This window comes from Seriola lalandi, unplaced genomic scaffold (genome assembly GCF_002814215.2).
Source record: "Seriola lalandi dorsalis isolate HSWRI2012SDOR001 ecotype SW California unplaced genomic scaffold, Sedor1 jcf7180002054393, whole genome shotgun sequence".
Classification (NCBI taxonomy): Eukaryota; Metazoa; Chordata; class Actinopteri; order Carangiformes; family Carangidae; genus Seriola; species Seriola lalandi.
Window position 1 is genome coordinate 265,516 of NW_019524946.1, and position 17,643 is coordinate 283,158.

At 41.6% G+C, this 17,643-nt stretch overlaps 1 protein-coding gene across 2 annotated transcripts in view; it reads right to left on the reverse strand.

Annotated features, from left to right (window-relative positions):
- The window catches only part of flnba (filamin B a), a 60,762-nt gene extending 48,366 nt beyond the window's left edge, over window positions 1–12,396 (reverse strand). For both annotated transcript variants that reach the window (XM_023409446.2, XM_023409445.2), the window contains exon 1: window positions 11,968–12,396. In XM_023409446.2, the coding sequence (XP_023265214.1) occupies window positions 11,968–12,259 (292 nt within the window). In that variant the 5' untranslated portion in view covers window positions 12,260–12,396. The remainder of the gene's footprint in view (window positions 1–11,967) is intronic.
- Window positions 12,397–17,643: the final 5,247 nt, after the last annotated feature.

A 17,643-nucleotide genomic window follows, 5' to 3' on the forward strand; every position in this document is an offset into this window, starting at 1 on the left:
TCCCCCCTCCCCATTGTGTTTGAATGGAGTCAGAAGTCTCATCAGCAAAACCACACTGAAGCACTGGGCTTCCATATTAACTGTTTTGCGATTTGGGTGAACTGACCCTTTAAAAAGGAAACTTTACAGAACTACTATTGTGCTCTATATTAATGAATTTTACTATGAATCTCATCGGTTTTCTATCGTTTGCTTTTGTCTTGTTACATAATGGACAGAAGGGCTGCAACTACAACAACTATTTTCCCCTTTAATTAAACACCAATCACAGTTTCCTAGAGCCCAACACGTCTGTCCATTCAACGGTCTAAAAGTTAGTTTACAATGATACGTGTGTTCAAACAAAGCAGCAAATTCAGCCAAAAGAGGGTTTTATTTTCTGTCAATCAATCAATTATCAACTCATCTTTGCAGCGTTAATGGACATCTGCACCTTTTCATGTCTCTTAGAGCGAAAGTTTGACAGTTTGGGAAAATCTGCATATTTGCTTTCAGACAGAGTTTGATGTTAAAAGTGACATTTGTTCCTTTAAGTTTCACATTGAAAACCTGCACAAAGCTGCTGCATTTAGACCTGAAGCCAACAAAGGAGCTTTCTCTGCAGAGAGGTGTGTGTGTGTGTGTGTGTGTGTGTGTGTAAGTCTATATCCTTGCCTCTCTCATGTTTCCTTTTCTGCAGCAGCACAGAGGCTCTGTGTGTTGTGTTGAGACAGACAGACAAACACACACACACACACACACACACACACACAACAGCCTTGCAGCGCGGTGGGGGGCTGATGACAAGGTGAAACACCTGTGTACAGGTAAAGCATCTTTAAGGTCATCAACAGACTGAGGTAATCCCGTCAGGTTTGTATTGTGTGTTTGTCTGTAGCTGCGGGCTCAGCACAAACCGTGTTGTCCAAGCCTCATGATTTGTCGGTTTGCCAAATGTCCAATCAAACTGACCCTGAGCTCAAAAGCTGATTGGCTCATAGATGTGGGTCACCACGGTGCTTTACGGCTGAGTCACACCTGAATGAGGCTTTTGGCAGAGTCACTGCATATCTCAGCTCGGCATGTCACACAGTTATTTTCAGTGAGTCTGCTTAGAAAACATATCAATCTGCGTGTGAAACGGTTTCCTGCATGTTCTGATGAACTCCTGGAATTAACGAGTGCCAGTGAAAGTAGCAGCGATGTGGGAGGAGTTATTTCAGGAACAGAAGAAGATATGTGGTTGTCTGATAACAAGATATCATGATAATGCAAAAAGGTGCATTTCAGCGAGAATCAACCGATCGCAGCTTGAAACTCTCACACGCCTCGCACCACCAGACGAACTGACGACACCACCTGCAGCTGAAATCAGTTTTCTTTTAGGTTCTGGTCCAATTCTGGAAGAATTCAGCAACTACATCACAATTTTTGTTCACAAATTCAACAACAATGCATTTTAAAAACCGGTGGCCTTACCAGAAACTTGAGAGATTGTTTCCATGTTAAATAACTTTCACTTCGCACTTTGTCTATTAAACCTTCAGACACTCTGAGTCATTAACGACACAATTAAAATCAAGGCTGTTTCAATCTGAACGCTGTATTTTTAAATCTCTAATGTGACATAAAGACGATTATCATTCATCGTGTTTGCTTTATGAAAAGCATCTTACATTTATATTATAACCCGATCACTGTGAATCATCTAGTAAGTGAACAGGCTCCAAGGTGACGTCACTTCCACAATAATTTACAGGATCTCTTTGATAGTTTGGTTCAACGTTCGGGATTTTCCAGGAGACATCTCATCAGCTCAACCACACACGAGGAAGATGGATAGATTTACAGAGCATCTCGACACAAGCTGCGTCTCTTGCAGCGTGAGCTACAACCTGAAAGCAGTTTCCTTGTTTCCCCCAAAAAATGTGACTTTAGCGCCAACACCACAAGTCACGCTCCTTTAATTCCCCATCAACCGTCCTTCACGGCGGAGAATCTAAACACGGCAGAAGTTATGCAGGCTTGTTCAAGTTATACTTCGTCTAGATTTGACCTTCCTGCGAGTGACGTGAATTGAGATCTGGTTGTAATTATTGATCTGGTTGTGATTATTGATCTGAGTGTAAACAACGATCATCTCGACAGAAGCAGTAAACACAGAGCCGGAGAAGAGGATCTGGACTTTGAAAACCACTTCATCTGGACGTTCTGTGGTTTTGTTCTTCTACCAGCCGACAATGAAAGGTTCAACTACAGAGACGTGTTCAGTAAAAACCAGAGAAGAAGAGCAAACGCCACAAATGTGTCACCAGCTCGGACCTTTTCTGTCTCCTGTAGGACTGAAAATAAAACAGACGAAAAGATTGAACAGAACACCCAAGGATTAAATGGGCTGTGTGTGTGTGTGTGTGTGTGTGTGTGTGTGTGTGTGTGTGTAATTCAAACACTCCTGCCAGCTGTGACTTATAGACATGCAATAGCACATCAGAGTCTTTGCGACTCAAATTTCCAAAGGAAATGAAACTGATTCATGAACTCAACAATGGTTTTGACTCATCTCACTTCTACATTCATGTTTGTTTAAGTTTTAGCTTCAGTTCACTGGAAATCTCTTCCATCATGAGCCTGAATCATCTCAGAGGGATAGGACGTGTTGGTTTTGTACAGACGTGGTGGCGGTCTGCTTCTCGTCTAGCACCTTCATTATGTCAACACTTTCATTTTGACAATACCAAACTCCTGCAGAACTAATGACATTCCCATCGGCCTCAGCTGGACTTTGTGTTGTGTGCTAATGAGCTATTGTTTTATCCTGACATGCTAAACTAAGAAGCTGCGCATGGCTAACATTATACCTGCTTAACATCAGCAGTTGCTGACCAAACGCCCGCGGTGCCAGCGTGAAGCCTTATCTGGGCCAGATTAGTCTGCTGGGCCCGCGGACTTGCTCACAGTGCTGTTAATCTGATGTGTTGATTGTTTTCCTTCTTCACCTTCCATATGTGATCTGTTAAGAAGCGACTGAAAGACACGGAGACAACAAAGCGCAGCAGATGAACTCCGCAAACAGCTCGTGGTCAAATCTCCGAAGAAACAGAGTCATTCTCACAGTCTCTTATCTCTGATCTTTCTCACAGGACCTGAACGCAGCAAGAGGCGGCTCCGGGTCATTAAAGTTATGTGACACTTCCCTTTCAAGGCTACCACACCCCCTCCCAGTCGCCTCCAGCCCACAGCCAATCACCGACTATGTTTACAGAGGTTGCCGGGACAACAGGTGGAATGTACCTCATCCCATGCTGACCTTAGTCCGCTTTTCTCCACATGAGTGTGTGTGTGTGTGTCTCAGTGTGTGTGTGTGTGTGTGTGTGTGTGTGTGTGTGTGTGTGTGTGTGTGTGTCTCAGTGTGTGTGTGTGTGTGTGTGCGCAGCCACTACACTTCCTTCTCTTTGTGTTGATACTCATCGTTCTTTATTGTGACGAAAGTGAAAATGTTGCCAAATCAGTTTCAGCTGAATCTGATCCTGGATCTGGTTTCTGTCAGAGTTTCACATGGAGATAAAGTTCTCCACAGGTCCACTCAGACCTGAGCCGGGACCTGAGTTGGACCGGGTCCAAACTGTCTTGTTTTACTGCTGCAGGTCGCGGGTCTAGGGCTTTATTTAAAAAAAGCTTTTAAATGGATTACGTTCTTTTCTTTTTAATTCTTTTTTTTTTTTTATTGTATTACTTCATGATCCATTTTAAGTTTTCCATGAGACTCAGTTACGAACAAAAATAATGAATCTGATAGATCAATATAGATAATATGGAAAATATTTAGGACCAGTGAAGTAAATTAAATTATAGGCATCCAACAAGAAAAAACAAGAAAATAAAAAATTGTTGTTTCAAATAAATTATAATTGTGTCAACATGTTGTGAAGCACTTTTCAGGACAGGGGGGTACACAAGGAAAGATTATCATTAATATTATTATTTTTCCCACCCAGATGAATCAAAAACTCTGGGCCAAGGTCTCGGAGGTCTTTATATCCCAAAGAGGAAATTGACATGACATGAAGATGACAAACCAGCATTCAAACAACTAAACAGGCAGCAACACAAGAGCATGGACACAAACAACGACGACAACGTCCCCGTTCAGGAATTAGCATGTGAGAGCTGAACGCTGCTTTACAAGCGACTCTTTATCTGTGAGAAGCTCCTTCTTTGAACATCACACGAACAACTAGAAATAACAGCTGAAGCTGTAAAACAGCAGCCTGACGGAGAGTGAGAGAGGAAACCTGCTCAGTGACGGACAAACAAGTAAACAATAAAAAATGACTGAAATTAACATGTCGGAGACAGAAAGTTGAGTTACAGCAAAAAAGAAAAAAACAACAACTTTTAAACCAAGACACACACACACGCGCGCGCGCACACACACACACACACACACACACACGCACACACACACACGCGCACACAACACAACCCCGTCAGACTGAAACCAAGCGTCTATCAGCTGTCAGAGTTTAATGAGCCGACTGCTGTTGACACACATCGCCAAGGCAACGAGAGGCCGAGAGAGAGAGCGAAAGGGAGAGAGAGTGAGTGTGTGTGTGTGTGTGTGTGTGTGTGTGTGTGTGGTATCAGGTCCAGGGCAGCAGTCTCCTGCCTCTCAGTTAATGTGTCACAGAAAGAGAGAGAGAGCTGCAGCAGTAAACGTGTTACAGGCAGCACGATGTGACCACATGTTAGCAGACATTAGTCTAAAATAAAAAGCATCTACTGATCCGGTTTACACCGTCGATATTGACCCGATTCAGCTGATCAGGAATCAGCATCTTCACATTACAGCAGAGAAACCGAGTGTCTTGTGCAGCGAGTTCATATTGTTCTGTCCAAAGCAGAACTAAACAGAACCACTTCACCTCACTGCTGATGTCGTTAGCAGTGGGATAGCGACGCTCCAGAGACTCAAACAATGTCTTTGTAACAACCCTGGTGGCAGCATCTGCATATTTCACCAAGCCAATATCTTTTTTTTCTTTTGTCTGGTCTCAATATGAGGCCAGTTTGTTATTGGACAGTTCTGGAAAAACAAGCAGCGGTCAACAGTGACTGGCTGTGCCCACAAACGTCAGCTAGGGTCACAGTTATCCAAAGTTAGCCTGACTTTTATCCCCGAGTGTGGATCAAGCTCCAAAAGCACTGGATGCATGATAATGTGAGAATGCACCTCAATAACATATTTGTATCACTTCCTCGCTGCATGGTAAATGCATCTTCCAGTTTGTAACACAGACATTCCCGCTATAAACCGTTTTCACAGGCAGAGCAGCAACTGACGGTGAAAGTCAGAACAACAAAGGGCAGAAAGCGAGTAATGAAGTGGACCCGGTCTGAATCACTGCTGCACATGAAACTGTAACAGATATGTTTACACGTGAACGAGCGACCTCCAGACTGAAGCTGCGGTCACAAAAATCACTTCACACACTGAGCTACAGTTACTCCTCAAAAACACAGCCTGGAGGCACTAAGGTTCAGTGTGTGTGTGTGTGTGTGTGTTAGTAAAAGAGAGAAAATGAGGTCACACAGTTTGATTAGGTTTAACTAACAGTTACAGATCCCGTTGGGCCTGTTCTCACCTGGTTCCACACACACACACACACGAACACACACACACACACACGCAGAAGTAGGACAGCACAACAGGCAGGGACAAGAGCAGCAGGTAAAGTTTTACAGCCAGTCAGAAACCAGTTGTGAGCGACATTATCATCGATTTGGGTTCATGTTTGTGTAACACTGGTGAATGTAAATCCAATATTCCTCTTTTAGCTCTTATTTTGGTCTCTACCAACAAACATCTGGCTCTTCAGCTGCTCAAAGCTCCACCATGTTTCACCAGCTTCTCTCTAACATGTGTCCGTCTGTTGTTCGCTGCTGAGCAAGTAGCCGCAAGCACACAAGCTTCTTCTCTGAGAACAAAACTATGAGAGCAACGAGAGTGAAGCAGAACGTTAAATCTGGAGCCTGATTTTTCGTTTTCTACTGGTTTGTTCTTAAGAGCGTCGCCCTTTCAAATAATGAGCCCCTTTTGGCTCATTATTTTGGTTTCACCGCACATTTACTGTTTCCAGCAAACACGCTCTGATAGCGTACCGCTACCTGCCCAGCCTCAAACAACAGGCAGACACACACAGAGAGCAGCTGGTGAACATAGTGGAGCATTCAGCAGCTAAAGAGACAGATATTTCCCTCAGGAGCTCCGAACCAGAGCGAACGATAAAGAAAATACTGGACTTTCATTCATCAGGTGGAAACAAACACAACTCCAGTGGGAGGATAATGTTGCTCCGTCTGCTGGTTGTGTAAATAATCGACTGTTTAATATCATATTAGCCATTATTTAAAAAAGGTCCTTCAGTACAAGTCAAGCCTTTACAAACAGGCTGAAACCTCTCTCCCACTTCAACACACCTGTCTGCACAAGTGGAAGGCCAACACCCTCTTTATATAACATGTGTACACACACACACACACACACACACACACACACACACACACACACACACACAATCTGATTTTACCCTTAAAAGCCAAACTCCTGCGCTGCATTAAAGGAGCATTCTGCTGATTTCTTTGCAGGTTTTTTGCCCGTCACTTAAATATCGACCCACATGTGAAGCAGTGTGTTAAAGGAGGTTGGAAATCTGACACTGATTACGGAAGATAAAAGTCAACAGGAAACTAAAACAGTAAAAGCATCGTCTCATTAAACACCAGCTCCTGTCACATGAGGAAACACAGCACAAGATGACAGATCGAGTCGATCCTCCGCTACAGTTACATCAGGAAAGAACCGCAGCTGGTGGATATGAAGCAGGGTGGAGTCAACACACACACACACACACACGCACGCACACACACACACACACACACACAAACGCACACACACACACACACAAACGCACAAGATAACGGCTCCACATGAAAACTCCGATTATTCATTCAAGAAGAGACTCTGATTCAATTTTTAATTTCATAATGTTTTGTTCGGAGTCACATCCTCTTTCACAGCTTCTGTAAACATGATGTCACATGACTTAACCATTAACACACACACCACACACACACATACACACACACACACACACACACACACACCAGAAAAAATGGAGACGTTGAGTTACACGACTTTGTCTGACGACAGCAAACCTCTCCTTCCCACGCTCCCTCGTTCCCCCTCCCCCTCCCCCTGCTGCACTCTTCCTGTCATGCAGGTGAGGCATCTGACAAACTAACGTTACCTGTGTAGCCACACTGGATCCTGTCCAACATGTCCAGACTCCAGCTCGTGGGCCTCTTTTACCTTTTGTAAGAACCAAAGTTGTTTTTTTCTTTTCCGCTGTCACACAATGAGCTCAGGAAATAACAGACACTGTTTAACAATCCTTCACTGCAACAGGCCTGATCCGGCCAGTTCATATCACCTGTATCAAAGATGGTTTCCCTGACAGAGACAGGTGCGTAGCTACACTAGCAGACACAGGAGGATGTCAGTCAGGTGCAGGCTGAACAACAGGGCAGAGACCGCCTGAGAAGGACGGTCGGGATCCGCTTCCAGAGAGAGTGTGATGCACAGACATGTCGACAAGACGTCAACTCAACGCCAAATCATTTTCTTTAAAAACGACCCAGAGTGTTTTCTGATCCGAGTGGCTCATAATCTGTAGCTCTGAACACTGTAACACAACCACTGCAAACCTTTCTGCTGTGCGTTAGTGTGTGTGTGTGTGTGTGTGTGTGTGTGTGTGTGTGTCTGCCCCACCCACCCAGTCATTTCCTCTCTTCTATGGAAAATCAAACCTCCACTTCTTTACATCACTGAACACGGTCCGACCAAACACCATCCAGCCTCAGTGACTCAGGACAGTTTCACACTCGGGCCGCTTCGTTATTTTTTTTTCCTGAGCTAGAGTTTATCCTGAGACGTCTGATGAAGCATAAAAGCTTCTGTTGAATCCAGAGCAGCGGTCTCGGTTACACCTCGAAACAGTGGTCTGAGACGCATCCTTTACCACTCCTGAGCTCAGTTCAGCTGTGGAAACACGTGTATTTAGACTTCCAGGGGACGTTCAGGGTCCGTCCCAGGACCCACGCTTGCGGTATCTGTGAGCACTGAAGTGTCCGCTCGTGTGACGTATTTCCTTTAACTGCCACAGAGACCAAGTGCCCGTTAAGACCACAGGCTTGTGGGAGTTTATCAGAGCTCACTGGGACACACTTGGTTAATAAAGACATCCTGTCAGTCACAAATATAAATACTCTACAAGCTCTGATCATTCTTAGTCACAGCAACCAACAACATCACAGTCAGAGTCAGTAGCTGAGGAATTATACAATTAATAAAGATATTTAATTATCTAGAAGCTCATAGGTCCTTAATACAAAAATATACAACATGTTGAACGACTTCTGTCAGAAAATATCTGATAAAAGGATATTTATCATTTATCTTGAGGGTGTAAAATATGTGACATTATTCTCATCAGACAAGAAGAACAGATCTAATATCAGGTGATAACCAACAGCCATAATTGTGTTTTTGGATCTGAATAATAATATTCATGCTGGATCCAACTTTAGCTTCGTCATGTCTATTGATTATCATCGTCCTAAAATCAGCCTGAAGAATCTGAACCCAGGTTTTAATCTGTTTATCAAACGCCATCACGTCTGAGTCTGTTATTTCTCAGCAGTTTGTTCGTTGGGGAACGAGGTCGTCTGTTCGTTCAAAGACTCAACTTCATATTTAAGAATCTAATAACTTTTATAACATAACAATTATTTCTAACTGTGATGTCATGGAGCAGTGACGAGCATGACGGTGTCAGAGACAGAAAGAGGTAAGAGAGACGTCGGTGTGTGAGGCACAGCAGACCGTGGTGTATTCTGGGAGACACTCTGAACACCACTTTGAAGCGGTATCGGGAGAAGTGCCGACCATGTGTGTGTCGGCCATTTTTCTGACATGGGACGCACTTGTCTACTACCTGTGGTGCTCAGGACGGCAGGTGTTGGTACCGTGACACACCCTCAGTGTCAGTCTATGTTTTAGTCCTGACTTTGAGCCGGATGATTCTGAATACGAGGATGTGACGAAGCGCGTACAGATGCCACGAAGAGACCGACACCAGCCGCACATGCCAGGAAACACGAATCCTGAGCTCTGAGGTCATTCACAAACACACCTGGTCCTGTCCGCAGGTCCAACCACAGATATGAGATGAGGTCACTAATAAAGGCCTGAGATGTTTCTTACAAAAACAACAGTGTGTGTGTGTGTGTGTGTGTGTGTGTGTGAACTGCTCTGTCAGCTTGTTGACGGAGCAGCTGACGGAGGGCAGAGCTGCTGAACTCCCGGGGCTTCAGCTCACCTCTCCAGCTGAGAGTGACGCCGTCTCTACAGCAGCACGACAATAACTCGACAGGAAATGACGACAAAAATAAAAAGGGATTGTGGGTAAAAAAAAAGATGGATGTAGCTTGTCATGACTGGATGGCTGTATAACTTTGTTTGCTCTTAATTCTCAAGGGGAAAAAAAGGTAAAGCACAAGTTTAAATCCCTTCATCACAAACGAAACACAAACAACGCTGCAGCTCGAGTCTGGACACTCTTGGACTCTGGGAGTGACATTTGACAATACTCGTGAGTTTTGGTACAAGTGACTAAATTAATGTCTCAACAGAGAGTTTAGTTCACTATTAAATATGTTTCTCCTTATGGGAAAACGTATTACTCCTCCATTAAGTATAATACTACTAGGTACAATGCAACTCATCCTCCAGAAGGATCATACAGTTGAACGGAAACCTCTCTGAGAGAATCGTTACACAAACTGAATATTATAACCTCAAAGGTCATTTGTGTTGGACCGCTGTACTACACTGCATTAGTTTTAGCTAGCTGTACCTAATAAACTGCTAATTGAGCGCACAATGATGCACAATGACATCACCATATCTGACAGTTTCACTTCAGAGCATGAAAATAGAAAGAGATGGAAAACACAAAAACACTTTTCATTATCAATTACCTCAATCAAGAAATTGCACAATGTCAGAAAATGAAGCCCAGCATGAAATAATTAAAACATTTGTTTACTGTGACCAACGACCCATTTTAGATCATCATAGAAGACAAATATTCACGTTTGATCAAAGTACTCTATTATCAAAACTGATGCTGATTTATTTCCATCTGACAAAACCAAAGCTCCAAATGAAATTAATTTAAGGGAACAAAAAAAATACTTTCTGATCTTTTTCCATCAGCCTGGAACAGATCTTTAACATAATGCTTTACTGCTGAGACCAACAAAAATCACATTGTTTTCCTTTGCAAAGAAACGGAGATAAAACAATGAAATATCTGGGTCACTATGATGTCATTCATATCTTTAATATCAAGCAAAAATAACTGCAATATGTGAGTATATGTGTCAGTGCTGTGCAGCCTGGGTGAGAGCCAAACATCATTAATTAAAATCAGCTGTGTGGTAATTATGTTCGGGACACAGCAACAAGCAGCTTGTTAAAAAGAAAACAGCTTTATAAAGCAGAATAAGTGAGCAGCAGATGGAGGCCCATCATCAATCTCATACAGCTGACAAACCCCATTAACAGCACTAGGCTCTGACTTGGTGAATGTTTGGGGGGGAAGAGGGTGAAATATTTTCACGCTTCACCCAAACTGAGGAGACTTCACCTCTCCACGTGAAGCTCATTAACACAGGTGTGTCCTCCCTCATTAAAACACACACTGCTGGTGTCATGTTGAGACTCGAACCCGCAACATGCCGAACTCCATTCAGAAATCTGTCAGTTTAATGCTGCTGACAACATGACATATACTGTAATTTAATCAGTAACGACCACAGGACCCAAACTTTGGCTCCGGATATGGAGAATTGATAAATTAACTTTAAAAAGTATTGGAGGTGATTTGGGCGGGCAGCAACAAGGTGTGGGCAACAACAGGAAATAATTTTAATTTCCTATACAACACTGGCTTAATTCTGGACTATATATGTGCCGATCTGAATATGGGTACGTTGTGATCCTATAAATATAATTTATAATGAGTATAATGTCACTAATGGGCAAAGCCACATTAAATTGTGAGATTCTTAAACACAGTTTGGCGAGGAGTTCCTGTCACACCTTTGTGCTGCACGTACGGGAGCTACCATGAAACAAAACGGACTAAAATGAGAACAAATGTCATTAAAAACGGTAATTTAAGTAACATATTACTTCTACTATCGCAAGAGCCTTTCACTAACAGGTTCATGTTGGTTAATATTATAGTAAAAGCCCCGGGAAACTTCTCCAGAAATGAAAGGACAAAAGGTACAAACTGAACTTTGGTCTCAAAGTGCATATAAATAACATTATAAAAGCGACATGAGCCACTCTTTACTGTGACATGACCCGCTCAATACCAGTCATTTATATTTCATATCAACTTTTAAAAAGTGGGTTTTCCCTTTTTATTCCCAGCGACGTCTCTCACCTGGCGGCAACAAAGGCGTGAAGGACTTAGAAAACCTCAGATTTTATATTAATTATTTGTTGCTTTGTTTATTATATGTACGCCGAATTGAAGAGCGTTTCCGGTTGATTAAGTAGACATAATTTACAATAACGCAGGATATATATGTAAGTGTAGAAAAGCAAGTGGACTTTAAAATGCTGCATTTTTACTAAGAGTTCGTATTTTCCAGAACAATAAACGGTGTGTTGGGACTAAAAGTGGAAAAACTAGGGAGGAAACTTTACTGGGATAAGTAATAACAGTATTGCCATCATCCTTGTCATGTGTGGACTGTTCATGGACAGGTAAACTGACTTCGGGGGCCACATGTTGGGGTGTTTTGGAGCCTCAAACCAGCCTCCAGAGGAATGAATGGACCGTCTTTACTCACCTATGGACACCAGCTTTATGTTCTCCTTGTCCAGGAACTCCAGAGCCACCGACACGTTTTCCAGCTTCATCTGCCTGAAGTTGGGCCTCGGGTGATACTTTCTGAACATCTTCTTGTGGCTGAGGACCTCCAGCAGGGCGATGAGCCTCAGGCCGTCGCCCAGGTCCAGCTGCAGGTCCACGATCCGCTTGTTGACGCACTTCAGGTGCTCGTTGATCCAGCGGGTGAAGGTGTTCTGCTGGATCTTCTTCCACGGAGCGTCCTCAGCCAGGTCCTTCTCTGTGGCCGGCATCTTTAACGGCTTCTCTTCTGGCTTCTCTGCGACGCTTCTTGTCCGGATATTTTTTTTTTGTTTAAATGGGGCCGAAAGTGGGGCTTTGTCTTCCCGCGGTGTCTCCTCGGAGCAGCCTGAAGGTGGTTTGAAGTTTTTCTGAACCGCACTGAGACTGGCTGGCTGCTGCTGCGTTCAGGTGCTGCCCAGAAAACTCGGACTGTTCAGCGTCTTCTTCCTGTCGAGGCTTGATAAAATGCTGAGGCGTTGTACTACTGCCTCCCCCGGATGAAAACACATTTTTTCTTATCCTATTTATTAATAACGTTTTGTTAGAGAAACAAAAGAGTTAAGAAATCCTCCACACGGAGACACAATTATTAAAAAAGGGTAAAAAAAAAAAGAAAAGAAAAGAAAAGACAAGAGATAAAAACACAATTCAGTACTAAAAGTGCAGTGAATGAAAAATGCATTAAAAATAAATGCTGGACAAATGATTTTAATCTTGTGTAACAGTATTACAATGAATGATAAATCACAAATGCAGATTTTTAAAATCAATGTCAGATTTAGAAAATTAATTAAACATTTATTTTATTTATTTATTTATGTTGCTATACTCATACGTATGTTCCTATACTTATTTTACTATATCTTTTTTTCTTGTATAGTATTTATTTTCTAATTTACTTCTGTTTTGATTATTTCCTGTATGTTTTATACAAATGTAATGTCTGTACAATAGTTTTTTTAAATATTTGTTGGTTATTAAGAGAAAAAGAAGATAACGATCACAAAACAGAAAGAAAGGAGAGAGAGAAAAGACAATCAAATAGACTGTATACAAATATTGTGTAAAATACACAAATTCTAAACTTCTACCCTTAGCATACCCTTGAGTTCTGTCTTCTGATTAAAAAATCAGTTTTTTTTTAATAAAAATGCAATTAATCATTTTTATATAGTAGCACGTTTATGTTATTAATCATTCTATATAATCATTTCAATGTTTCTATATCGTATAAACTCACCACTCATCGGAATTACGGAAACAAATCTTATAATAGCCATATTTCCGGTTTCCATGAAGGCAGCATCAGTCTGGTATGAGACCGAAGTGACTTCGATCGTCTATGAGCAAAAACAAAAAACATCTTCCCACCTTCTGGGCCCTGTTCCTCCAAGTTTAACTGTGTTTCATTGTTTGTGTTGTGTCTTCATTCAGTCTGGGTGTGTTTATGTGAAAAACCTGCGTTGAAAACTGTTTATTTTTAACCCCCAGAAAAAAAAGAAAAAAAAGTTAGTCAGGGTAGTAATAATATATAATCACACAACAGAACAAGACGCTGTAGAAACAATATCCTGATGATTAAAAGTACAGCTTTAAATAGGACTTTTTAATTATAATAGAGACTAATGTAACAAACACAAAAAGTGATTCTACAACTCCACAAAAGCGTCTCTACTGTTCTTTATTTGTCACTTTATTATAAACTCACTATTTTTGTCCAGATGAGGATCCGTGTCTGACTGATGACTCGCTGTGTTTCCAGTGATCTGATTGGTCAGAACCTGGGTCTGTTGACAGGTTTTCATCTGATCCTCTGCAACAGTGACCATGGTGAAGGGCCCAGGTTACCATGGTGATATACCCTGCCCAGGTTAAAAGAGAGGCAGCTACCAGAAAACATGTGTCAAACTCAAAGATTCCTGCTCTAACTTAACTGCACGACAACCGTTACCATGACATGTTTTTTACCATGTTTACCATGAGTTTTTGAGATGAGAGGCGTTTTACTTCAACATTACACAGACAAATCAAACACAAACATTATGGAAATCTGTTTCACAAAGCACAGCGCGTTTTCTTTGATCCAAACACAGAGGCAACGTCAACTGATGGCTGACTATATTTAACCAGCTGCCATTGTTTTTGAGTGAAAGAAGAGTGAAGCACCTTGTGAAACTGGTTTTAAATCTACTTTCCTGTAAAGCAGAGAAGAAGAAAGGTGAGGAATAGTGACAATTAAAATACTGGAGGTAAATAATCGATGTTTCTAGTACAAGACAATAAATCAAAATTAAGTCTGCAAGTCAAAAGTATTAGATACTCACAGGTATGAGACAAAATTATAAGAAGCTACATTTAATTAATGACCTCTTAAATAACAATTTGAAGACTTTAAAGGGTTAGGAGGTCAAAGTTATGTTTTAAAAATCACATTTTAAGTTGCTCTAGTGAATTTATCATCCAGCAGCCTCCTGTTGACTGTAAGTCCAGTGTTCCCTCTCTTTTAGCTCTGTGTTTGGTCTCCTCCGGCTCCTGGGGGAAATATCTGGCTCTTTAGCTGCTAAATGCTAAATGCTTCATTATGTTCACCAGCTGCTGTGGGGCTGAGCAGGTGGTGGACAGCGAGTTTTCAGAGCTTTTTTTTCTCTGAAAGCAACTGAAATCCACAAGAGTGAAACAGAAGAGTGAAGTTGCAGGTGAAACATCTAAAAATAATAATTAGACTCACTAGATTAAATCCCATGAGGCCGAGGGGCAGCTGCAGATTCAGGTGGTGAACCTCTGTAGGCTCATCACCTTTCAGTCACATTGTTTTCACACTGACGTTTTATACATTGTCATTAATAATGTCAATTATAGCCGCTTAATGTCATAATATTTAATCACCATGAATGCTTCTATTTTTCTCTAATATTTCTCCTATTCTTTTCCTGTTTCCTGTTTCCACTGACTCCTCCTTCCTGCTGGGATCCATAAAACAAAGGGAAACAGCGTCGTGACTGTTATGATTGATGTGATTTTGATGTAAAACAAATGAGGATTAACCAGGAAGAACGACCTGAGCTCTGCTCTCTCCTGCTGTACAACACATCCTTGTTTCTATCCTATAAATACCTTCGTGATGTTCCCAACTCGTCAGTCTCAATTAATTATCTTTTTATTGCCGACAGATGTGGCTTCATGTTGCCTTTGGACGTTGACTCTCACCTCTTTTTTTCTTAAAGAGCATCAGAAAACACTTCTGTTCTGTGCTCAGTGTTTCCACCTGTTCGTTCCCGTCAGATAAATTCTCTATTATTTCATTTTTTTAGTTTTTACACCTTTGTCACATGAATCAGGGAAGAACATCTTTATGAAAAGCTTCTTTTTTTTTTTTCTTCCTCTCGTTTCCTGACTGCATTTGTCAGAGATCTGTGAGCCAGACGTTAATTCCTTCTACATGTTACACCCATCTCATAAACATGACATCATCCTCCAGCTGGATGATTGACGCGTGTTTGTCGTGTGAAGACATTCAGCTAATATCAGTCTCTCTCTCTCTCACACACACACACACACACACACACACACGCACGCACACACACACACGCACACGTCTCCTCTCTGTTTCAATCAGCGGTGGAAAGTAACTGAGTACATCTACTCAGGGTTTCAGGTACTTTTTACTCTGCACTCTACTACATGCATGTGACAGTAATAGTTACCAGTAACTTTTTAGATAAAGATGTTTGAAATGTATTATGTTATGTACATTGTGTCCAGAAATTAAAAGTCTATTACACATTTCATGTGCAGCTGAATGAAGACGCTGGAAGCTGGTTTGGTGGGTCAGCTTGCTACAACTTTAATCCAAACATCGCTCTGCATAATCAATACATCATCATATTATCCTCTACATAGCTCCCTCTCATATCTCTAAACAATTTTAACAAAATAAGTCTAGTAGCACATCATTCAATAACATTTTATTTTACAATTCTCTCTCTGTACTGTAGTGTTTTTCTCTTTAAACATCAGGAATATTTGTTCGTTGTCTTTTTTTTTTTTCTCTTTTTAAACACAGAGACAAGACAGAGTACACGAATGATGACAAACGCTGCTCAAGAGTCCAGAGTGTGAACACACACACACACACACCTTGAAATAATTTAATATCTGCTAAAAACAACTGAGCAGAGACCTGACGTGCTAAACTGTTTGAAGAGGAGATGGAGGAGTGACGCCCACAACGTTCAACTGGTCAAATATATTGAAACATGTAAAACAATATTGATGATCAGTACTTTTGGTCTAATTTTAAACAATACTGTCAGTTATCTTCTCTGTTACACTTTGTCAGTTTGAGTTTTGTTACTCAGCAGTAATTAAAAGCTCCTGGATGGATGAAAACTGGAAAGAAAAGCTTCTTATTCTTCACTGTTTGTCCTGAGGGAGGCACCAGAGGAAACACCATGTGCTTCCATAAATGAAAGGTTTAAGTTCATGTCATATGTGATGGATGGTAGCGATGGGAAAGACCCTACTTTGACAATTTAGCACTATACACCTATTACAAGTGTGTTCAGTTCACTTTATGGATTAAATGACATTTGACATTCCCATTCATTAAGCACTGATGGTTTGTAAGCTTTCACAAAAATATGAGTTTTCTGGTCATAATTATTGGATGTTGACCTGAAGTTCAAAAAGTAGTGATTACAAAAACTCGGGGTGGACACGAACGTGGCGTTATCCTCTGTACGGAGGCGATTAGACTGAGCTCGTCGGACTCATCATGAGCTCAGTTGTACTTTGTGCTGAATTCTACTGTAGCTTAAAGGGAACCCTGCGGAGTGACTTACTAACATGCGAACAGTTAATATAATAATGAGAATTCAGTTGGTTTTGAGTCTTCCTGTCGTGAACTCAAGAGTTGGACACGTTGGCATTCTGACCAGACGGTGGCGCTAGATGTTCAGTCAGAAAATCAGACAAGTCGTTAGGATTCATCCTCTGGGAACCAAGTTTCAATCCATCCAGGAGTTGCTGAGATATTTCAATCTGGACCGAGTGCTGAGCCAACAGACCTAAACGCCGTCGTTCTAAAGAGACGCTAACGTGGCTAAAAATCATCATCCAGCTGCTGGAAATTATTGATGAAGCCACAATAATGATTTGACTAAGTTTTGACTCAAGGTTCCCTTACAAGCTTTTTTCTGAGCTTTCAATCCCCCCCCCCCAATCTCACAGACTTCATCAGTGCAGTTTGATCAACTGTCATCGGTGCGGTTCAGCTGTCGTGAACCAACCTAGCGAGCTGACGCTATGCACCACTGAAGACCATGAGAAGCAGCTGAAAGCTTCAGAAAAAGCTGGTAAGGCATTGTGGATTACAGCTTCTCTCCACACTCAACACTGACAGACCTCCGACAGTCTAATAAGATAAGTGTGTGGGTTTGTGTGTGTTTATCAAGGATAGTGTGTGTGTGTGTGTGTGGTTGCGTTTGCCCGCACACATACACAAACTGTGGTGTTAGTTACATCAGAGGCACTTTGACCCCTTTTCTGTGTCCCCAAAATAATAATAAAAAAAAAAAAAACAAAGAAAATAAATCTGATTTTTATTTTAATAATT